Below are 24,256 nucleotides of genomic sequence, written 5' to 3' on the forward strand. Positions count from 1 at the left end.
CGGGCACAGCCCTGAGCACGGTGAGTGGTGCTGCTGCGGGCACAGCCCTGAGCACGGTGAGTGGTGCTGCTTGAGAAGGCACTAGTACCTGAGGTACTGCTGGACCCAGTGTTTGCTAGGTCCCTGTTTGGAGATCACAGAGAAGGGTGCCACCTTCCCTGGATGGCAAGCAGTCCCAGCCTCTGTCCTGTCTCTCAGGACCTGATTTTTTTTCCCCACCTCTGGGCTTGTTTTTAAAGAAGGGGAGGACTTCCCATAAACATCCAGATGTCCTGTCATCTGTCCACCACTCCCTTCTGAGCATGTGCAGGGACCTGTAGCTGGGCCAGGCCTCTATAGCACTACTGAGAGTTTCAGGAATGGCACCTGGGCAGGCTTCATCCTTTCATCGAGAGCCAGCTAAGCCTGCAGGTCAGGGATGAGTGGCATTTGTCTTCCTGTGTGTGTTCTGAACTCGGGGCAGTCTTCTAGTGGCACCTGTTTGTCCTCACATAGTCGTGACTTGAGCCCATGTTTGTGGCTGTCTAGCAAATTCTGCTGCGAGGAGGGTTTCTGCCTACAACCTGGCTTCTGCCTTATGGGCTTTGACCTCCTCTGTTGTCAGGCAAGCACATCTCAAAATCAGCCAGGGTTACATCCTGACAAGGACAGAAATGTAACCAATGACAGGCACTGTCCCCCAGCTCCTGGGTGGCTTCTTCCTAGCCCCAGAAGAGGGATCAAGATCTGGTGGGCTGTGGACATAGCAGTGACGTTGAGGCTGCTCCTGAATTCTGTTCTGCTGAGTTCCTGAGTCCGGGCCTCCCCCTCCAGTCAGCGTCTCTGCTCCTGAGGGTCTTCCTTGCCCTCAGAAGCTGGCAGAAGGAAACCAGTTCTGAGAAAGGTACAGGCAGCAGTGTAAGCTGGGTTTGTTCTCATTTGATAAGTTAGGTTGAGAGTGCAGTTTTCCAGATGTAGAGCTGAGGTGTGGAAGCTGTTTGTGTGTTTATCTTTTTGTGTGTGTGAGATGATGAATCAGTTTCAAGCTCGAGGCCTCACATGTATGATACCAAGTCTTCTGCCACTGTGTTACATCCCCATCCTGGTTTTTGTGCCACAGCTGAACAGCTCTGCCCTTGCTGTCCAAGGTTATGTCACAGAGTTGGCAGGCAGTCTAGCAGTGTCCACGGACAGACTGGCCTTGAAGTGCAAGGAAGTCCCTACCTCGACTGTAACATGAGCAAGGAGAGTGTGGGAGGTAGTGACTGTCTTGCAGAGATACCACGCTGGACTTGTGCTAAGTGAAAGACTTGGATGTAGCGGCGTGGAAGGCTTGCTTGTGTGCTACGTGTCTGCACTGACCAACTTCCCAAGCTCAAAGTCTGCAAGGCTCTCTTTGGTATAAGTTAGGGGCGAGCGAAGCTTGTTTCTGGCAGTGGTCACAGGCATCTCATGGTTCTGGTTCTGAACTGTTAGAGCGGCGCTGCTCAGCTCATTCTTTATCCGAGCAGGGTGGATTTAGAACTTGAGTCACCACAGCCAGCAACACAACACTGGGTTTCACGAGTTTGATCGTTACCCTTTGAAGTTACTTCAGTGTAGGATTAGAGTTGGAAGTTCAAGTTTTCATGATTGTGCAGCATTTTGTCCATCAGGCCTTACCACTTATACTCAGACCCTCACCCTAGTCTTCCTTGCTGTTGTCCCTCCCTCCCCTGAGCCTGGCCTCTGCCTACCTTCCTGAGACCTGTATTGTCCTTGACTGAGGGGCTGTGTACAAATACCCCTTACATCCCTAAACTGCCTGTTAGAGCTATGGATTTGTGACCTTCCTCAGAAAACATGCCTGAAACCAAGAAGGGATGTGTCCATCACTGGGTCATCTCTGGTGCCTTCCTGACTACGGCCACTGGGTGTCAAGTCATGCTCTCTTGTGGCCAGACATCTCTGCTTGGGGCAGCGCATCTTCTTGTCAAATCTTAGCCCCATCACTGCGCCTAGCAGTGACCCTCACTGCTTCCTAGGTGGGCTTGAGCTTGATTTGCCTCCACTCCAAGAGGCAACTGAAACAGTCAGTATTCAGGGTCAGAGGCACTCAGATGAGTGGCTGAGATATGTTCTCTACATTCTTCCTGCCGCGGAAGGGGGACTTGAGCATACCAGCATAAACTGCCTGACTACAGCTGAGCCACACGCGCTTACAGTTACCAGTGCCACACACACTGGGGTTAGCTCCTGGGTCAGTTTAATCAAGTTCAGGCTTCCCCGTGCCTAGGACAGAAAGGAAGCAATATCAATACCTCTACCATGGTTTATGCCCAACTTACAGACACATGGGAGGTTTTAAATTTTTTAAAGATTTATTTATTTTTATTTTATGTGTATGAGTGCTTGGCCTGCATGTGTGTATTTGTACCGTGTGCATGCCTGGTACCTGTGAAGGCCACAGTTGTGAGCCACCAAATGTGAGTGCTAAGAACCAAAATCAAGTCCTCTGGAAGAGCAGTGAACACTCTTAACGACTGAGCAGTCTCTCTGGCCCCTTGTTTTTGTTTGTTTGTTTGCTTGCTTGCTTAAGCATTACTTACTTTATTTACATGCATATACCGTCTTCAGACACACCAGAAGAGGGCATCAGATTCCATTAGAGATGGTTGTGAGCCACTGTGTGGTCCTGGGACTTGAACTCATGACCTCTGGAAGAGCAGCCCCTCTTCCCCCTTGTTTTTATTTTTAGTTGTATGTTGGCAGCATGGATTTGTGTACTGCCCTTGGAGTCCAGAAGAAGGTGTCATATCACCTGGAGCTGGAGCTACAGGTGGTTTTTCAACTCCTCAGCAGGGGTGCTGGGAACCAAAGTCAGGTCCTCTGCAGGAGCAGCAAGCACTCTAACCACTGAACCGCCTCTAGCACCTAAACCTCCACTTTGACCTATTTATTTCTTTTAACCATACTAGTGGCTGTGGCTGTGCACAGTGTAGGGGTGGACTCCTGTGCACAGGAGGTTAGAAGCCAACTTTGTGGAGTTGTTCTCTTCCATCCTTATGAGGGCTCTAGGGATTGAACTCCGGTCATCCGGCTTGCATGGCAGAGGCCTGTACCTACCCAGCCACCTTGCGTCCTCAAGTCCCCACTTTTACAATGACGCTGGGTGGGGCAGCAAGGAAGGCTGCATGCACTTCACTGCCTCCAAATCAGTTTTCACTGAATAAAGTGTCCTCAAGTTCCTGCAAACCGCCAGGGGCAGGGCTCTGGTGACAGCACCTGCCAAGTTTTTTAGTGATGGTGGCAGCAGCGGTTGCCTTTGAAACATCTTTCTCCTGGAATTGTTTGCTGGCCGTGCTCAAGTGCTGAGGGCACAGGGAGGACACAGGGTCTTTTTCTTTCTTTTTCTTTCTTAAAACAAAACAAAACAAAAGAGCTGGTCTGGGTCTGAGCAGGGTCCCTGTGAGTGTGTGTCATTGTGTCCATCCGTCGGCCTGCCCTGCCTGCATTCCATCCGGGTGTTTGGGATACAGATTTGAATAGGACTAGAAAAGGAAAAGCGGCTAGCACAGTAGGAGCTTTTTCCTCTTCCCAAGGGCAGGTCCTTCTGCCTTGGCAACACACAGTGCAGGCCTCGTAGACAAAAGGGAACATTTCCACAGAGGTCAGATTCCCCTGCTCCCTCTGAAACTGGGAACTTTGACCTCTGCACCAGCTTTAATCTTCCTGCCCCTCTCCCCAGTCCCTCCAGGTGGAATCCCCTTTGCTTCACTGAACCTGGCATGGCCTCACCTTCTCCATGGGTCCTGGCACCTGTACTGATGGCTGCCTGTTGCCATGGTGTCTGGCTTTGCAGATGTCCATAGCTGCTCTACTGAAGGGTCCATTTGCAGATGTGGCCTGCTATCATGTTGTAGTTAATCCCTCAAAGAAGGTTTTTTTTTTATACACAGCACTAAGGTCTCTGTGCTTCTGGACTTGGACTTGAGTAAATGAGACTGGGACCTTAAGGCCTTCCTCCCTGCTTACGTGTGCTAACAGATTTCTAGACAGATGCAGGACCACTGACCTAGCCTGCCTAAAAACCAACTGGTAAATAATGAGATCTCGGAGGGAATCTAAATTGAAACAAGCATGGCTGGCAGAAAACCAGCACAAGGACACTGAGAAAGTAGTGGAGGCTTCTTAGGATGACAGGCATGGTGCTTGTTAGCACCCACCCCACGGTAGACACTGGACAGTAATGAAACTCCCCCAGCAACATTCTCTATATGAGCTCCAGAGGAAAACAGCCCACATGTACCTGTCTGGGAGAGACTAGGTGAGGTGGCAGGATGGGACATTCCTCAACCCAAGTGGGGGAGAACACACGTGTCACAGCTGGAATGAATCCTAAGAGAAAGAAGCCTGTTTACATAGCAGTCCCTCCCACCCTCACCTCCCAGCCCCAAAGAAGGAAACATGGGCACATAGGAAACAGTGTCCTAAGTAATGCTGTCAGCCCAAGACAGAGGGGAGTCCTGACATTTGGGGATGTTGATGAGGGGGACTTCTGCATTCATTAGTCAGGGTTCTCTAGAGTCACAGAACTTATGGAATGACTCTGTATATTAAGAGAATTTACTGGAATGATTTACAGCTGCAGTCCAACTCACCCAACAATGGGCATCTGTGAATGGGAAGTCCAAGAATCTAGTCACTGCTCAGTCCCATGAGGCTAGTTGTTTCAGCAGGTCTTCTGTAGAAGTAGGTTCCAACAGACGTGCTGGCAAGGAAGTGGAAGCAGGGGAGGAGTGAGTCTTCCTTTTTCCGTCATCCTTATGTAGGTCTCCAGCAGAAGGTATGGCCCAAATTAAAGGTGTGGACCACAGGGCCTGGATTTGGTACTTGCTTTGTCCCAGGCTGGCCTTGAACTCAGAGATCTGCTTGTGTCAGTCTCCTAGAGTTAAAGGCATGTGCTACCTTGCTTGGGCCTAAGATTTTCATGGCCACTATGCCTCAAGATCTTGATCAAAAGCATGTGTCATCACTTGTCAAGATCAAGGTCAGAAGCCTGTGTCTTCCAACCTCAAGATGTAGATCACAGGTGTGCCCTCCATTTCTGGATTGTAGTTCATTCCAGAGGTAGTTGACAACCAGGACTAGCCACCACCAGCATCTACAGGAATGTGTAGAAGAGTTACTCGGTACTTGTAGGTAGGGAGGTAAGGTGTGAGAATTAGCTTGGGGTTTTCACATTGCATTTATTGGAGCTGGCGAGGCACTTCAGTAGGAAAAGGAACCTGCTGCCTGAGTTTCATCGCTAGGGCCCACGTGGTGGGGGAACCTGACTCCCACCAGTTGTCCTCTGACTGTCACCTGTGCTGTGGCAGGCATTCACACAATAAACCATGTGTGAGAATGTACAGGCACACAAAAGGCTTGGCACCCATGTATTGGTCATAGGCCGACTGTGGAGTTGGTCCTAGCCTCCCACCTTGTTTGGGAAGCAGGATCTGCTGTTTGTGCGTCTGAGTTAATTACTCCAGTTACTTGGCCCAGGAGCTTCTGAAGGAGACTCCTGTCTCTGCTTCTCATCTCTCCACAGACAGCTCAGATTACAGAAGCATGCCGCCAGATACGGCCTTGTTCTGCTTTTAAACATAGCTGTAGGGTTGGAACTCAGATCATCAGACTTTTACCCTCCGAGCCATCTCCTGGGCCTTGGCTTTTGTTTATTTGTTTACAGTGCTGAGAATTGAACCTAAGACCTCATACCCCTGCCCTCTTTTTACTTGTAGTTTTGGTTTTCTTTATGAGGTATAGCCCAGGCTGGCCTCAAACTCGGCCTGTAGCTGAGAATGACTTTTGACTTTTGATTCCCCTGCCTCCATGTCCAAAATGCTTACTGATATATACCACATTGCTCTCATTTTGTGATACTGGAAGTGGAACCAGGACTTCACGCATGCTAATCTAAGCAAGCAGTACCAAGTGAGACATATTTAGACAGGGTCTAAGTTGCCTGGACTGCCTTGACCTTGTGAGCCTTCTAATTCAGCCTCTAAAGCAGGCCTGGGAAACCACTGGCAAAACCCAAGCATTTTCAGGTGGTACTGAGTGTGCACCCTGCTTGTGCGAGAGTAGGTTAGTCAGTCCTGGTTCCGAGTGATGGCTCAGCTTGTGTTTGAGAACATTAACACGCATGCTTTTTTACTTAGTGTTTGACTTAGTTGTTTTTAACATTTATCTATGTTTGTGTCAGATTTATGACAATTATGTTTACAGATATTTGTTATAGTGATTATAAGAAAGTAAAAGTGGCTAGGCATGGTGGAGTTTGCCATCCTAAGTGTAGGAAAAGCTAAGGCAGGAGGATTGCTGTGAGCTTGAGGCCAGCCAGGGAAGCATAGTTAGACCTCTCTCAAAAAACATACTTAATCCTCCCAATAAACATAAATGGAAATAACTGGGCCAGTGATTCCCAATACTGGGTCTACATGGTGCTGAAGCATTCTGTAGGTTCCAATGTCCTGGAACCAGTGGAGTGCTCTGTATAGTGGAAGCATTCATACCCATGCTGTCCTGTAGAGCAGCCTGACCACAGCCCACCAGACTCTGAGATTAGCACAGCACGGGTGCTGAGCTGTTTAGTGTATGTAGACTACATGCTGGCAACTGCACACACCGAGAGCCAGTGCTAGCTGAGCTGTCCCGTCCTCCTCCTTGGCCAGGTTTGGTGGCAAATGCCTGAGGGCCGAGGCGGGAGAAGTGAGTGCAGTCTAGGCTATCAGGTGCAGTGCGTTCAGAGGGAAACTTAGGGAAACCTGCCTCAAAGAGGCTGAACATGTAGCTGAGAGACACAGCATTCATCTAGAATCCACCACTAAGGGCCTGGGCAGGACATGGCTCAGCAGTAAGACTTGACCAAATCCACCAGTGAGGAGCTTGTGGCTTAGCAGTAGACTACCTGCCTAGCATCCCCCATGAGGGACTGGGGATATAGTTCAGTGGTAGAGTGCTTACTTAGCAAATGTGAGGTTGTAGGTTCAATCCCTGATGCTCACGCGCACACACAGTATTCAGAAGATAAAAGACCAAGAAAGCAATTACTATTTGTGTCCAGAACATACAGAGAACTCTCAGAACTCAATAAGAAAAACAATTCAAAACTTTTAAACAGACAGTATTTGGAAAAACCTCACCCAGGATGGTAATACAGAACCACCCAGGATGGTAACAAATAGCACAGAGACTGTATGCGTGCTTGGTGTTGGCATTGGGGAATGGAAATTGGACCTCCAGAAGATGCTGCTAGATGCTTCCAGGCTACCTTGAAGGCTGGCTGTGGCATGGCAGGGGAGTCGAGCAGTGTAGAAGCTAGGCAGGTGCTCTCTTCTAAGGCCTACCTATGGTCTAAGGCCTACCTATGGTCTTAAGGCCTACCTATGGTCTAAGGCATACCTATGGTATGGTGTAACCAGACTAGGTACTGACACCAAGAAAGGTAAATAAACGCCTGACCCCATGAGGAACTGAGTGCTAGGGTCCAGCACAGCACCTTTAAAACAGCCCCAAGTCAGGACTGAGCTCTCGGGAGATGAATGTGGAAATGGGTGTATTCACGGCATAGATGACTCCCACAGAGTCTGCTGTACAAGTCCACTGAGTGAAGATGCCAGAGAGAACACTAGTGCAGGATGCAGGGCTATTGGGTCAGGCAGGGGAAGCCCTAGAGTTAAATTTACTTCAGGGTTTGTGGTGACCGTTTGCAGGTGTGTCCCACTGTGGTTTCTTATTGTCATACTTCAGTATAGCCTTACTTTTTTGTTTTGTTTTTTTGAGACAGGATTTTTCTGTGTAGCCCTGGCTGTCCTGGAACTCACTCTGTAGACCAGGCTGGCCTTGAATCAGAGATCCACCTGCCTCTGATTCTGGTGTGCTGGGATTAAAGGTGTGTGTCACTACTGCCTGTTGAAAAATACTTCACATCATGACTGTGACCCTCACACTTTTCCTTGGGGGGGTGTACGGTGGGTATTTTGATTTAGTTGATTGACTAATTTTTTTGTTGTTTTGTTTTGTTTGAAATGGTGTCTCACTTTGCACCCCAGGATAACCTGGAACTTGTGTAACTCAACATGGTCTCAAACTTACAGGAATCCTCCTGCCTCAATGCAGTTGCAAGCTGCCAAGACTAGCTCTCCTTTCTGTCTTGAGACATTCTGAACTCTCAGTCAGACTGAAGGTATAACTAGCCACTTTCTGCAGCACAGACCCTGAAGCTGGTTTTGTGGGTTCCCATTTTCTCCCTCTAGAGAGCCGCCCTGGCCTGGGCTGCCGAGAGCTGGTCTTCAGGAACCTCTCCAAGGTGCTTCCTGCCATCTGTCATGATATCACCGACTGGGTGGTGGGGACGCGGGTGAAGGCAGCACAGCTGCTGCCGGTGCTGCTACTGCATGCAGAGGACCACATCACCCAGCACCTGGAGATCATCCTCAGAACCCTGCATCAGGCGTGCACCGATGAAGAGAAGGCTGTGGTCAGCAGTGTGAGTGTCCTACCATGCAGTGGCAAAGCTCTCAGCCCTGTAGAAGCAGTTCTGTAGTCACCAGCTGGGTGAAGGTGTAGACCTCTCCTCCTGCCCTTCTCACCTCCCCCATAGTCAGCCACTAGCCTGGCCCTGGTGGTGCCCTCCAGGCAAACTTTGTTTCACCTTTGATTTCACAGGGCACATGCAGCAGGCTCTGCTTCCAGTGACCAGGCTGTCAGCAGCTGGCCTAAGAGACTGGCTTTTCCAGCCCAGGCACACTTATGTCATTTCCACACAAAACTTAGGGGGTCGGGGGAGAGAATCTGTTCATGTGTGTTTACATATGCATGTGCAGTTGTGTGCATGCTTATGGAAGCCCAAATCTAACACTGGATATTAGCTGCTGTCCACTGATTGCAGGATCTCTCACTAAAGCAGGAGCTCATAGATTCAGTTAGTCTTACCTAGCCAGCGTGCTCTACGGTCCCCTGTGTCTGTCTCCTGGGTACTGGGGTGACAAGAGGCTGTCATCCCTTCCCTCCTCCTGCATGGGTGCTGGGGGCCCGAATTCTGATCACCAGGCTTATGCAGCAAGCACAGCATTCTCTGAGCTTCCTCTCCAGGCATTACCAGGAAGTGTGTGAGCAGCTGCTTTATTGGCAGAATGAAGGATTTTCTATCTCCCAATATGGTTTATGAAGGAGTGAGAGGGACTGGTGAGAAGTGCTGTGTACAGGCGTGTCTGTGTGCTGCCCCTGTCTGCTCCATGATGCAGACCTGGCTGGGACCACAAGCTTTGTGCCTCCCTCTCCAGCGACTCCAGCCCCCTCACTGGCAGCCCTCACTGCTGCCCAGCTCTGTGTTGTGTCTTGAGTGAGTATTTTGTTAATGCAAACAGCAGCGAAGGGCCTGTGGGGCTGGTGTGCACTGCCCTGCATGTGCCCTGCATTTGGCCCTTGTCCTTGCCACTGCTGAATTCCCTAGGGTGCGGAGGCATTGGTTGTATGAATGAGACACTTAGGCTGCTGGTGTCAAATGAAGCAGGAAAGCCAGGTACTTCAGAGCCCTGGGTCCCATTTGCCTTGGTATCCCCCATGAGAGAAATGAGGGTGTATGCTTCCCCACAGGTCCTGTAACTCATGCCCTATGACAGGCGAGGCCCTGTCGGGTAAGCCCAGTCACCAGTGGGAGCCCTGGCTGTGGCCATATTTGCAGAACTCTGCATCTTCCCTTCTTTCTTGCAGTGCATAAGAGCCGCAGAGCTCATTGGCACCTTTGTCAGCCCGGAAGTATTTCTGAAACTGATCTTAGCCATGCTGAAGAAAGCACCCTCTGCCTCTGGCCTCTTGATCCTCGCTTCTGTCATCCGGGGCTGCCCCCGGAATGCCCTCCAGCCACACGTCAAGGTCATAGCCACAGAGCTGGCCCAGGAGCACATCTGCCAGGGGTCTGAGAATGTAAGTGGGTATCTGGAAGGGTGGGCATCAGGCTGTCCTAGTGCTGGCCACTCTCTGAGTGTAACTGCTGATGCTGGCTGATGCTGCCACAGGTGGCAGCAGCACACTCAGGTGCCAGTGGCAGCAGCCCCTATTCAGCCCTGTAGCCACCCACAACAGGCAGCCATTTAAGTTAAGATTTCCTCTTGTTAGTGTCAGTGGTTTGGGCAGCTCAAGATACATCCATCTCCCAGGAGAGTCCAGCCGGCCTTGCTGCTGTGGGTGGTCGTAGGTCAGGGACACGTGTCTGAGGGAGTCCGGGGACTACACAGCACATCATTGGTGTGAACACACATCCTCAGGGGTGACCAGGAGCTCATTCTTGTACGTGTCACTCAGCACTTGAATCCTATGTTTGAAGTAACCACTTGTGACCTGATGGAGAGGTTTGCTTTAAGCTGAGCCAGAGCAGCCTAACCTGGACTTGACCACTGGGATGTGTTCTGGTTGCTTCTACTCAGGGCAAAATGAAGGTTGCTGTGTTGAGGTATGTTAGGTATACCCTCTCCTCCAGCACCTTGATCTTCCTCTTGGGAAACTAGGTTCTGCTCCCTGGCCAGCATACCTGTTTAGGCCTTGGTGCACCCAGAGATGGCTAAGCTCTGAAAAAGCTGGGCTGGAGGGATGAGCACTGACTGACAGATGTCAGCCCTGATGATCTGTGCAGCCATTTCTGTTGTCTGAGTGAAAGACCTGTGGGTGTGGTGTCACATACTGGTGTCTTAGTTACTTTGTCAGTGCTGGGATGAAATCCTATGATCAAGGCAATTTACTATAGAAAGTATTGGGGTCTTATAATTTCAGGGGGTTAGAGTCCATGGACATCATGACAGGAAGCATGGCCACAGGCAGACATGACACTGGGGCAAAAGCTGAGAACTGGCATTTGATCCACAAGCACGAGGCAGCGGGAGAAAGTTAACTGGGAAAGCTGTGGACTTTTGAAACTGCAAAGCCACCCCAGTGACACACCTCCAACAAAGCCCTTCTTCCCAGCCCTTTCCAGACAGTCCACTAACTGGGGTCCGAATGTTCAAATCTATGCGCCTACGGGGCCATTCTCATTCAACCCATACACCTATAAGTCCAGAATTGAGGAGGATGGAGAACAACCTGGGCTACATAGTGAGAAACTAAGACATTTGACTTTTAAATAACAAGATAATAAGGGAGCCCCGTGGGAACAGGACTGGAGTCCGAGGGAGGAGTGAGGGCAGACTATGTTCCTGCACTCACCACTCGGTGTCCGTGTTTCCCAGAACTCATCTAGATAAATTGCCGATCTGTCAGCTGTGTGTTTCCCTGGATACACAGAACATTCCCCCTCTGGAAGGTGTGGCTTCAAGTCTTAAGGAAGTTGTGGCCACTTGATTTTTTAGTGTCGCTTCCAGAGAATGTAGATCTGGCCTGTCAGGCTCGTCTGTGCTGCCTCTTAGCTGACGGGAGAATTACTGTCCAGCCTTCTAGCAAAGGAGGTTGATGTCTTTTTTAAGGTGTATTCTGCTTTGTACATGTGTACATGCGTGCAGGTGTCCATGGAGTCCAGAAGAGGGCTAGGAGTCCCCTAGGGCTGGAGTTACAGGTGAGTGTGAGCCACTGGACAAGAACGCTGGGAACTGAACTTGGATTCCCTGCAGGAGCAGTACAGATTGTTAGCATTGACCATTGTTCAACCGAGAGGAAACTGACAAAGCTTGAGAGCAGGGTAGGACCCAAGAGGCCCTTCTCCTTCCAGTGTGCTAGCATGTCCTCTTCCTAGGTCCAGGGACTCTAAGGCATCAGAGAAACCTAGGCTGGGCATGTTACTTTCTTGCCAGATCGGAATTACTAGCAAGAAAGCACAGGTGTTTAGGTGGGCTCACAGCCCTTGAACTTGGAAGTTGACAGCTCCAAGTGCTTCCCTACCCACTTCATGTGAAGTTGTTTGGGATGTTGGATTTCTGGTCATGAGAACATGATAAGAACAAACTGAAGGCTGGTAAGATTTCTCAGCAGGTACACTCACTTCTCTGAGGGCTGGTGTGTACGTATGTGTGCTTTTATTTATGCCTGTCAGTGCCATTCCTATTTATTGTGCTCTGGAATAGACAAGGTAGAGGAATGATAAAGGACATGAATAGACAAGGTAGGAATGATAAAGGACATGAATGCAGGAGGAAGCCTGTGGGATTTCTGCTCCCTGCATCCTGTGGTGAGTGCTTCACAGGGTCCTACTGGCCACCCAGCCATGGGTCCACAGGAAATGCACCTGAAGCCAAGTGGAGCCAGGAATGTGCAGCTTCACCTTCAGCATCTACATCTGTTAGAAAGCTTGTGATAGGCATCTCTGGGGTGCAAGCTAGACAAGCACTCCGCCAGCCAAACCATAGCCTCACCCCACTGTAGGTAAGTGGATCAAAGACATCTGGTCATTTCAGCATGGGAATGTCACAGAGTTGTTCAATATGAGGTTTGGGGGGTGGTTGATTGGTTAGGTTGTGTTTTGTTTTGTTTTGTCGAGACAGTCCTGTGTAGCCTAGGCAGAACCTTAACTAGATAGCGAATTTTGGGCTTGAATTCTTGATCCCCCTGCCTCCACCTCCCTGATCATGAGACAACAGACCTATGAATGAAAAGGGGAAAAAGAAAAGAGAACAGGTCCTCTCCTAAGCGGCTGAGGTTTTATTGTACATTGAAGGGAGGGCAGAGGTAGAGACAGCTGGGGCGGCCTGAGTGAACATTTCCCGGCAGGCTGAACTGGGCCTTGTGAGGAAAGGGAGAAGAGAGCCTGGAGACCAAGAGTCCAAGCAAGAGGCCAGCATAATCGAAATGGCTAGGTTCTACAGCAATCAGAGATGTTGGGGGAAGGAGACTCAGCCCAATCCCTAGGCTAGAAAGTTTGGGGTAGGGAACGGGTATGCCAGCCAGAATGTCCATAACAGGTACTGGCGATGCTAAGGGAGGCTGCACTCACCTGCTCACCTGGGCTCTCACCCGGGAAGGTAGAAATCCCACAGACTGCTTTTCTGCATGTGTGTCCTTTCTCATTCTTTTTTTTTTTTTTGAGACAGGGTTTTTTTGTATAGCCCTGGCTGTCCTGGAACTCACTCTGTAGACCAGGCTGACCTCGAACTCAGAAATCTGCCTGCCTCTGCCTCCTGAGTACTGGGATTAAAGGCAGTGCACCACCACTGCCAGGCCTTTATTCTTATCCCATGTCTGTTTCACAGGTTCCATAAAGCACAGAATAAATACGAATGGCAGTTTTAATTTACCAGTGAACATTCACAGTGTGTATTCTTTGTTTTGTTTTGTTTTGTTTTTTGTTGTTGTTTTGAAACAGGGTTTTTCTATGCAGCTCTGGCTGGCCTGGAATTCGCTTGTAGATCAGGCTGGCCTCGAACTCCTGAGTTCACCTCTACTCCCAAGCGCTGGGATTAAAAGCATACCCCACACCATCTGCTGGCCCACGATATGTATTCTTTATCCCTCTGAAGCTTCCCTGTTGGCCCACTGTGCTGCCCTTCTCTGTGGCTGTGCTCAGGTCAGGGCCTGCAGCCCTCAGGTGGGGTGCAGCTACTTCTCTGGCTCTTGCTGGGTGTGTGTGTGTGTGTGTGTGTGTGTGTGTGTGTGTACCACACTGATAGTAGGCTGTGGAGGGAGGGATGCTGACTCCCACTGTTGTCTTCCAGAATCTCTACCTGGAGCATCTGCTGCTGTGTGTGCAGGCCCTGCTGTCTGTCTGTCAGGAAGACTGTCGTGCTGCCAGCCTGCAGCTCCTGGAGGTGCTGGTGACAATAATGTCAGTCTCCAATGCCGTGGGTCTTGAGAAGAAGGTAAGGGCACAGCACCCTGCAGCCGCAATCTCTTTCTACAGGAAATGTAGTTGTCTTCTGTTAGTCTCTAGCATGGCTGAATTTCAGACCTGGGGCAGGCTTGACTAGCAAAGGTGAACGAATTCAGAATATTTAGAAGGAGTCTCTCACAAGGTGGTCTCCAGGGAATGACCCCTTTATATAGTCATATTGGGATGCTGGACGGACCCTCGCTGCCCTTCCCTCTAATCTCTTGGTGCTTCAAAATGTTCCTGATCAGCCAAAAGCTATAGAGAAGGCTGATGGCTGTGCAGTGTAGCACAGCTCTTGGAGTTATTTCTGTCCCCTTGAACTCTGCATTTAAGTTTTAATTTTATTTATTTATTTATTTATTTATTTATTTTTGCTTTTGTTGTTCTGTTTTTGGTTTTTCGAGACAGGGTTTCTCTGTGTAGCCCCGGCTGTCCTGGAACTCACTTTGTAGACCAGGCTGGCCTCGAACTCAGAAATCCACCTGCCTCTGCCTCCCGAGTGCTGGGATCAAAGGCGTGCGCCACCACGCCCGGCTGTTGTTCTGTTTTTTAGATGGCCTTATTATGTAGCCCAGGCTACCCCTGAACTTCTGAAGGCAAACTTCTGTCTCACAAATAAGGTGGAGAGTAACTGAAGTAGGCACTCAGCGTCAGCCTGTTTTCCCATGCATGCGTGCGCACGCTCACGAACACATAAATCTCTAACATAGAATCCCTGTGAGCCTCAGTAACCATATGGGCCAGATGCTACTTCTTCAGAGTGAACCCAAGCAAGGCTCTCAGCCACCACCCTGGGCCTGCAGGAGGCTTAGGTTCCTGTGGAACCCTACCTGAGGGGGCCTTTTCCTCTCTTGTTGGGGACTTTCTCTATTCAGATTCTTCTCTGTGAAGAAACCTTTGCAGAGAATATGTGTCATATGTCATCAAAGACAGCTTGTCACTGATAGGACTATGAGTTCTAGCAAGGCTGTGCCTGTAGGCCGCAGAAAGGAAGCCAGACCCATCAGGTCAGGAAGAGATATATATGGCCCACTGCCCTGGGGAATGTCAGGGACTGCCTAGTGTATTAAACCCTCCTTCAGCCCCCCACTAGCTTTTGTGGTTGGTTCCAGAGCAGCCAGCGAGTAGTTTCTACCCTGAGATCTGCTCTGGGTAGGAGAGCTATGCGGGGAGGATGCAGGCAGTCTTCAGTGACCGATGTTTTACAGTTTGGGAGATTTGGGTGGTAGCTTTGTTGTGGGTGTGAGGGTGGAGGGTTGTTTGTAGCTGGGGGTGGGGCTAGGGCCTTTCATGTCAGCTTCAGTGTTGCAGGGCTTTTACTTTGGGTTTTTGGCTTTTTTAGCTGTGTACATACCTGTATTTGTATGTGGGCATGACCACATGTGTCCTGAGAGGCCAGAGACATCGGATCCCCAAGAACTATAGTAACAGATGGCTGTGAGCCCCCTGACATGGGACCCTAACACAGGACCTCTACAAGAGAGCATTGGGCCATCTCTCCAGACATGGGTTTTTGTGTTTGTTTTGGTTTTTTGGTTGGTTGGTTGGTTGGTTTTTTGACACAGGGTTTCTCTCTGGCTGTCCTGGAACTAACTTGGTAGAGCAGGCTAGACTCAAACTCATAGAGATCTGCCTGCTTGTGTCTCCTGAGTGCTGGGATTAAGGTATGCATCACCACGCCCAGCTGGACTTCTGTTTTTTTTGTTTTTTTGTTTTTTTCGGTTTTTCGAGACAGGGTTTCTCTGTATAGCCCTGGCTGTCCTAGAACTCACTTTGTAGACCAGGCTGGCCTCGAACTCAGAAATCCACCTGCCTCTGCCTCCCGAGTGCTGGGATCAAAGGCGTGCGCCACCACGCCCGGCTCAGACTTTTGTTTTTAAACGTGGTCTTTCTGTGTAGCCCGGGCTGACTTTGAACTCTTAATCTTCCTGCCAGAGCTATCTATAAATAGTAACATGGTTTTGGTTTTTTTTTTATGCTCATATGTGTGTGTGTGGGCATGTGTGCTTTTCCATGTGAGTATGTGTGTGAGTGTATGTGTGCATGTGCATGTGTGTATGTGTGAGTGTGTGTGAGTGTGCGCATGTATGTGTGAGAGAGTGTGTGTGTGTGTGTGTGTGTGTGTGTGTGTGTGTGTTGATGGCATTCCTCTGGCATCATCAGAGTTTGAAAGATTTTTTGATTTGTGTATGTGTGTGTACAAGAGTGCAGTAGCTGCAGAAGATGGACGAAAGCTTCAGATTCCATGGAGTTAAGAGTTGTGAGCTGGGGGCTGGAGAGATGGCTCAGTGGCTAAGAGCACTGACTGCTCTCTCAGAGGTCCTGAGTTCAAATCCCAGCAACCACATGGTGGCTCACAACCATCTGTAATGGGATCTGATGCTCCCTTCTGGTTTGTCTGAAGACAGCTGCAGTGTACTCATATACATAAATAATTTTTTTTTTTAAAATTCCTTTAAAGTTGTGGATATGACCTATTTATCATGGTGCTGGGAACTAAGTTTGGGTCCTCTTCGAGAGTAGTATGTGCTCTTAATTGCATAGCCATCTCTCTGGCCCTACCTATTTGCCTATCTGACAATCTTTTACTGGCTCACCAAAGAGACCAGGCCAGCCAGCAAGCCCTAAGGACCACCATACCCACTCCATCTCTGCCTCCATTGCTGAGATTATAGGCATACACCATCATGCCTGGCTTCTCATATGGGTTCTTGAGACCAGAATCAGGGCCTCATGCTTACAAATGACTAAGCAATCCTCCCCCTCTACTCCAAGCCCTGTCTTTAAAACTACTTTGCCCCTTGTTCATGTGTGGTCAAGTCCCTGTTAGCATAGGCTCTGAACTCACCTTTAGGAAACACATGCATGCACAAACATGCTTGCATGTGGGTTCGTAGACACACACAAATGAGCTGGGCACTTTGGGCTGCTGAGTGGATGGGTTTGTGTCTGTTGTTACCTGCTGGAGAAACAGCACTGACAGAGGCGGAAAGTGTTGTGGGGAGGGCTGATGCCCCGATGTAGCCCTGCTGTGGCCCCTGCCTGCTCTTTGGTGGGCTTGTTCTACAATACTTACTTCCTGGTCAGATGTTTCTGTTTAGCTGATGTTTCCTATATGTCTTAGACCTCAGATGACAAGAGAATCTCTAGGGATGGAAAGCTTTAAAAAATAGACTCCAAGCTGGGTGCTGCTGGTGCGTGTCTTTAGTCGCAGGTCTCCGGAGGCAGAGGCAGTTGGATCTCTGCGTTAAGAGGCCAGCCTGGTCTACAGACTGAGTTCCAGGACAGCCATGGATACTGTGAGAAACTGTATATCAAAAAAAAAACAAAAACAAAAAATAGGGCTGGAGAGATGGCTCAGCGGTTAAGAGCATTGACCGCTCTTCCAGACGTCCTGAGTTCAATTCCCAGCAACCACATGGAGGCTCACAACTATGTAATGGGAATCTGAAGACAGTTTATTCACATACATAAAATAAATCTTTAACAAGAAGTATTTTTTAAAAATGCTAGCCACTATGGGGACCGGTGAGATGGCTCCTCATGTCAGGTTGCTTGCCCCTAAGCCCGACAATTTGAGTTTGATCCCTGGATTCCAACGGTGAAAGAGAGCTGACTCCTTCAAGTCCTCTTCTGACTTTGACACATGCATACCCTCTTCCCCACAAAGAACATCAGTAAATGTAAATGGAAAGAACAACTGGACTCTAAAGTTAGGGCTATAACTCAGCTAATTTACCTAGTATGATATAGCATAAAACTGTGTGTTAGCACATACCTATAATTCCCATTCTCAAGTTAGAAGCAGAAGGTCATCCTGGCCAGCCAGGCTGCATGAGATCCTGTCTCAAAAAGTCAAAAATACTTTTTTGGTTTTTTGAGACAGGGTTTCTCTGTAGCCTTGGCTATCCTGGAACTCACTCTGTAGATCAGGTTGGCCTCGAACTCAGAGATCCAACTGCCTCTGCCTCCCGAGTGCTTCGATTAAAGGCGTGCACTGTTGCCACCACCACCCAGCCTAAAAATTAATTTTAATTTAAAAATCAGTCTGGGGGCTGGTGAGATGGCTCAGTGGTTAAGAGCACCGACTGCTCTTCCAAAGGTCCCGAGTTCAAATCCCAGCAACCACATGGTGGCTCACAACCATCTGTAACGAGATCTGATGCCCTCTTCTGGAGTGTCTGAAGACAGCTACAGTGTACTTACATATAATAAATAAATAAATGAATCTTAAAAAAAAAAAAGAAAAAAAAATCAGTCTGGTCCCATCCTTTGTGTCCCCTTTTGTAGGCCCAGAAGACCATGGACACACTGGCTGAGGTGGAGGATATCCCCAGCAGTCAGGACCTCTACCGAAAGCATGTGGGTGCACTCCTGGAGCGGCTGACAGCCTCGCATGGCGAGTGGGCAGTGCACTCTGTGCAGTTGCTGAAGTTCACTGAGCTCCTCACCCAGGCAGGTGAGCCGAAGGGCCCTGGCCTTGACCCCAGCGTAGTTCTTTTTCTTTTTCTTTTTTTTTTTTTGGTTTTTCGAGACAGGGTTTCTCTGTATAGCTCTGGCTGTCCTGGAACTCACTTTGTAGACCAGGCTGGCCTCGAACTCAGAAATCCACCTGCCTCTGCCTCCCAAGTGCTGGAATTAAAGGCGTGCGCCACCACCGCCCGGCCCCCAGCGTAGTTCTTGTTCCAGTGACAGGGCCTACATAGCTCAGGATGGCATCAAACCAGGTCTGCTCCTGCCTAGTCTTCCCACATGCTGGGATCACAAGAATGAGCCACTGAAGCCAGGAGAAATGTCTTCCTCGGGAAGCCTGGAGAATAGGGTGTGCCGTGGTTTCTTTGGCAGCTTGTGTTCTTTAGCTCTGTCTGGTTTACAGTGGGATCCAGCATCTCTAGCCACAGAGGCTTTTTGCGGAAGTGAGAAAGAAGCATTGTATTTTTATTTTGTTATTTTTTGTATTTTTAATTCCAAGAGATGCAGCCCCCTTCACAAAGCCTTCAGCTCTGAAGGAAAGGCTGTAGATACAAGAGGCACAGCCCCATTCCTGTGCTCCCACCATGCAGTGTGGCACATCTTTGTGCATATGCCAGAAGGTCTTGTTTGCTGCAGTGTTAGAGTATGGACAGTGAGAAGGCAGAGGTGGCACTTACAGGACTGAAGAGATGGCTTTCAGTCAGGTGCACACACATTCATGCAGTCATATGTATGTATAATATAAAATACAAAAATTTTAAAGGCCAGGCACGGTACCATGTTCCTGTAATCCTGGCACTGGGGAGACAGAGGCAGGATGGTCCTTGGGCCTCGCTGGCCAGCCAGTCTACTCGCTGGCCAGCCAGTCTAGGTGATTAAGGGCGCCCTGGGTGCAGTGGAAGGTGTTTCTAAAATGAAGTGACAAGCACTTGAGAACACCTGATGTCAAATGCTGGCTTCCATGTGCTTGTCCGCACAAGGAATGACAAGAGGCCATCCCACTCCCTGAGAGGACCTGCCTTGCTGGATGGGGTTGCTCCTGGCCCTGTGAGCCTGGATTATGGGAAAGTCCTACTCCATCCATCCTTCAGGACCCCCTACCCTTTCCACTCCTGGCATGGGTGGTCAGTAGAGGGGGCCCTTTGTACTCAGCCTGGCTGCAAGTAGGGACATTGTTACAGTTTTAGTGTGGCTTGGTGAGTGCCCTTGTGTGGCCTCCAGTTCAGTCCTTTCCGATTGACCCAGCTCCCTCTGGGGGCCATTTCCCACCACCCTCTGCCCCCTAAGCTCCTGGGTCTACTTAGTGTCTGGAAGGTGGAAGGTGGGCATCAGAGCCTACATGTCAAGGGCCTTTGAGACTTTCTGTTTTGACTTGCTGAGATATAAAGACCAGAAGAAGAACTCACTCAGTGCAGCAGCTCCTCCTGTCCCTGTCAGTGTCCCAGAACACTGAGGGGCACACTTCTCTGATGTGACCAATGGCAGAGTACACCCAGGTCTCCAGCCAGGAGCTGAGAGCGCAGCTCTGTCGTTGCCTGTTTGCAGTGTCCAGTCCCAGGAAAAGCTGGACTTGCACTGCAGCACATTTCTCTGGGTGGACTTGTTTGGTCGTGAGGACCTGGTCTCATGCAGCTGAGACCAGCCTCAGACTTACCATATAGTGGAGGATGAACCTGAAGTCTTCCTTTGCCTCCACCTCCTAAGAGCCGGAGCTACAGGTTTTCACCCTTGTGCCTGCTTTATGCAGTCCTGGGCTGGAATCTAGGACCATAGGTGTTCTAGGCGGGCACTCTAAGCACAGATAGCCCAGGCCTTCACTCAGTGGCGATTTTCTTGACAGACAGTTGCTTCTCACTGGAGCTGAGGTGAGAGTGGGCTTTCCTCTCCTGCATCCAAGCCCTTTATCCTCTGTGAATGAGACTCCAGCCTGAGCTCTTGCTTTTACTCTGAGTGCTGGCTCATCAGTTGCAGGTTTCCACACATCTGCCCTTTGATGTTGACAGTCTGGGCAAACCCCTGGCACTCTCCTGTGCCGCTTGGAGCAGTCCTCTGGTGCTCCTCCATGCTGGAGGGATCCTGCTTATCGTGTCAGACCGGCAGCTGCTTTCCCTGCTGCCATTTTTTGTTTCCCTTCTCCTCAGACCCTCAGAGCTGCAGGCAGATGACGCTGCTGCCGCCTCCATAGGCCTCTAGTGCCACTTTACAGACACTTAACCTACAGGGGTCTGAGAAACTGCATCTTGAAATGGGAGATTTAGATGACTTGCCGTGTTGTCTGGTGGTAGAATTAGCAAATTGTGACTGAGACTATGCTAAGTCCCATTTAGGGCCGGGGCATAGCTGAGAAGTGTCCGGGGGTGCGTTCTGGAGAGTTAGCTATATATGTCCAACTCTAGAGGCTGGGCAGTTCCAGTCACCAGGCAGTGAGCCCTCAAGTAAGAGTTTGCTTATGAAGTCTTTGTGACCTGAGGAAGGGTGGCTGCAGGGAGCAGATCCTGCAGTGGGCATGGGCATGCTTTGATTTTTTTTTTTTTTTTTTTTTTTTTTTTTTTTTTTTTTTAGATGTCTCTTGACTTTAGTTTTAGGAGTTTAGATAAGTAGGCCTTCATTGAGGACCATCCCAGGTCCTTGTAAAAATGCCAGGCATTTTGTTTGTTTGTTCATTTGTTTGTTTTGTTTTTCAAGACAGTGTAGACTGGGTAGCCCTGACTCTACTGGAATTTGTAGAGTCACTCACTCAGTGCAGCAGCTCCTCCTGTCCCTGTCAGTGTCCCAGAACACTGAGGGGCACACTTCTCTGATTCATTTATTTATTTGTGTAACCCAGGCTGGCCTCAGACTCAGAGGTCCACCTGCCTCTGCCTCCTGATTGCCGGGATTAAAACTGGGTGCCACCATGATGATGTAATCTTGCCCCTTGGAGAGGTAGAGACAGACCGATCTCTGGGACTCCGTGACCAATCAGCCTAGCCTAAGCATTAAGTCTCAGGTCCATGAGAGACCCTGCCTCAAAACAAGAAGGTGGATGGTCACTAATGAACAATTGGAGACTAAGATATTGTCTCAAGTTCAGGGCCAGTCTAAATCCTGTGTCAAAAGAAAAAGGGGGCTGGAGAAATGGTTCCACCATTAAGACCTCCTCCTGCTCTTGCTCTCAAGAGGCCTGAGGCTTGGCTCCTAGCATCCATGTCACGTGGCTCTAACGCCTGGGACCTCAGCTCCATGGGGGCCACAGCCTCAGGCACACATGAACAGTAGTAAAAATAATGAAGTTATTTTTAAAAAAGATTTATTTATTACGTATAGTATTCTGCCTGCGTGTATGCCTGCAGGCCAGAAGAGGACATCAGAGTGAGCCACCATGTGGGTGCTGGGAATTGAACTCAGGCCCTCTGCAAGAGCAGCCAGTGTAATCTCTGAGTTCTCTCTCTAGCTTCCCCAAGTTAAAAAAAAATTTTTTTTAAGAAAGAATTTAGGGGACTGGAGAGATGGCTCATCGGTTAAGAGCACTGACTGCATTTCTGAAGGTCCTGAGGTCAATTCCCAGCAACCACATGGTGGCTCACAACCATCTGTAATGAGATCTGACTCCCTCTTCTGGGGAGTCTGAAGACTGCTATAGTGTACTTATATAATAATACATAAATAAATCTTTCCAAAAAAAAGAATTTAGAAGTTGTAAAGAGAAGCTGGATTTGTCTTGGTCACATAGGGAGGGGGATGCTGGAGTTAATCCTTTGTTAGTGTCCTCAGCAGTTGAGAGTGTGGCATGTCAGGATGGCCTGGGGCTTGCAGGGCTCCTACCCCAGCAGTAAGGCCTGGGAAGCCATCGGTGGCCTGCTGCATCCCCTGTTCTCTTTCCTAGGCCCGGCTGTGGGAGAAGCGCTGCAGCATGTGATCCCCACCCTCAGGGCCTGTCTCCAGCCCTCCACAGACCCACACATGCGCCTGAAGCTCTTCTCGATCCTGTCCACGATGCTGCTGAGGCCTAAGGACACTGTCGATTCTCAGGGGTAGGTCAGCCCTCAGGTCTGTGTACAGCCCACGTATGTGTTGGATAGGTCTTCCCACGATGCCCTGGGCAGGGCCCCCGAGGTCTAAAGTCTGGGCTTCTTGGTGGTCTGTATCTCTAGAATCCACCCCACTAGGTAAACAGTGATCTTGGTGAGTATACCACAGAGACAGACACAGACAGTAAATCAAAGTCACTTTAGAGGAGTCATTAAAATTCCATCAAGTGAGAAAGTTTTAGGGCGCATTAACTATTAATGGTTTCTGTTTCGGCTGTTCTGTTTTAAAAGGCTTTTGGCACCTTTCAGACCTAACAGACCTGACTAAATTAGCATTGATGGTGAAGGCTTAAGGGTAGTCTGTTATCTCAGAAAAGCTCAGGGGCAGCTCTGCAACCTAAGAGCCTCCGATTTTATGGCTTTGAAGTAAAGGGAAAGTGGAACAAAGAGCTTAGGAAAGAACAGTCTCTCAGGGGGGGAGGGAAGCAAGCCAAGACCCAGCAGCTCATCCTGGAGAGGAGGGTAGAGCGAGGAGCTACACACACACACACACACACACTCCTTGGTTCATTGAACAGACTAAGATTCAAATCACTCTAGGACCTCCCAATCCTGACCCTTGGCATCCTGGGTCTTGTTGATGGAGACCTGAGAACTTAAGCCCTGTGCAAGCTCCTGGGATGCCACCTCTCCCCGCCCCCCACCCCCCAAAAATCAAAAAACAAAAACCTGTCACTGAAACCATAAAGTTCCCTATGAGTTTCTCGTTCTAACCTTTCTCATTCTAACCTTTCTCCACACTCTTAATGTGGGGCTGACTGCCAGCCTCTCACACACGGCAGGAAATTCTGTTTCCTGTGATCTAAAAAACCTCAGGGCTGAAAAGGGACCATAAAAAGGTATTAATGAGCGTCTTGGCAACAGGCCTTCAGGCAAGCGTGCACACAGGAGTGAAGTGAGAGAATGGCTGAGCTGCCACCAGGCTGTAGCCTTTTCCACACACCCAGTGTGCTGAGGAACAGTGCCACCCCTGATCCACAAACACAGCTGCCAGGTTTGGGCCAGGTTCCCAGTGACACACTTCAGACCTCTCCAGGGATCAGGTCAGTCTAGAGAATCCAATTATGCAGATGAGTTACTGAGTGAGAGATTGCTACTGTTTGGGTAGGGACAGTTTGAAAATAGCATTGTCTTTAGTAAGTTCTATTGCCGTGACGGAACACCATAATCGAAAGAGATTTAAGTTTATTTTACTTGTACACAGTCCATCACTGAGAGAAGTCAGGACAGAAACCTGGAGCTAATGTAGATGCCACTGAAGAGGGCTGCTTACTGACTACTTATTGGCTTGCTCTGCCTGCTGTTTTATAGCACATGAGCCCGGTGGAATGGACAGGTTCCTCCCATCTCAACCACTAATTAAGAAAATGCCCTGCAGGCTTGCCTACAGCTAGATCTTATAGGGGCAGTTTTTCAGTCGTAGTCCCCTTAGAATTAGTCTCTCAGCTGAGTCTAGTTTGTGTCAAGTTAACATAAAACTAGTCAGTACAAAATATTATTGGTTTTGATTTATAAATCACAGAATGATAGAATGAAAGGTTGGTTGTCCAGTCAAGACTCAGTCTAAGGCCAGGCGGTGGTGGCGCATGCCTTTAATCCCAGCACTCGGGAGGCGGAGGCAGGTGGATTTCTGAGTTCGAGGCTAGCCTGGTCTACAGAGTGAGTTCCAGGACAGCCAGGGCTACACAGAGAAACCCTGAAAAAACAAAAAAAAAAAAAAAAAAAATTGGGCCTGGAGAGATGGCTCAGCAGTTAAGAGCACTGGCTCTTCGCTCCTGAGGTTCTGAGTTCAATTCCCAACACCCACATGGTGGCTCACAACCATCTGTAACAGGATCCAATGACCTCTACTGGTGTGTCTGAAGACAGCTACAGTGTACTCATATAAAACAAATAAATCTTAATTTTTCAAAAA

The 24,256-nt window shown here is 49.2% G+C and overlaps 1 protein-coding gene across 1 annotated transcript in view; it reads left to right on the forward strand.

The window, feature by feature from the left end:
* Positions 1-24,256, forward strand: part of Dnaaf5 (dynein axonemal assembly factor 5) — a 38,190-nt gene that overhangs the window by 3,638 nt on the left and 10,296 nt on the right. The window contains exons 5-9 of the mRNA XM_021162954.2: positions 8,262-8,494; positions 9,721-9,933; positions 13,644-13,787; positions 18,089-18,257; positions 22,137-22,284. Of these exons, the coding sequence (XP_021018613.1) occupies positions 8,262-8,494; positions 9,721-9,933; positions 13,644-13,787; positions 18,089-18,257; positions 22,137-22,284 (907 nt within the window). The remainder of the gene's footprint in view (positions 1-8,261; positions 8,495-9,720; positions 9,934-13,643; positions 13,788-18,088; positions 18,258-22,136; positions 22,285-24,256) is intronic.

This window comes from Mus caroli, chromosome 5, assembly GCF_900094665.2.
Source record: "Mus caroli chromosome 5, CAROLI_EIJ_v1.1, whole genome shotgun sequence".
Taxonomy (NCBI): Eukaryota; Metazoa; Chordata; class Mammalia; order Rodentia; family Muridae; genus Mus; species Mus caroli.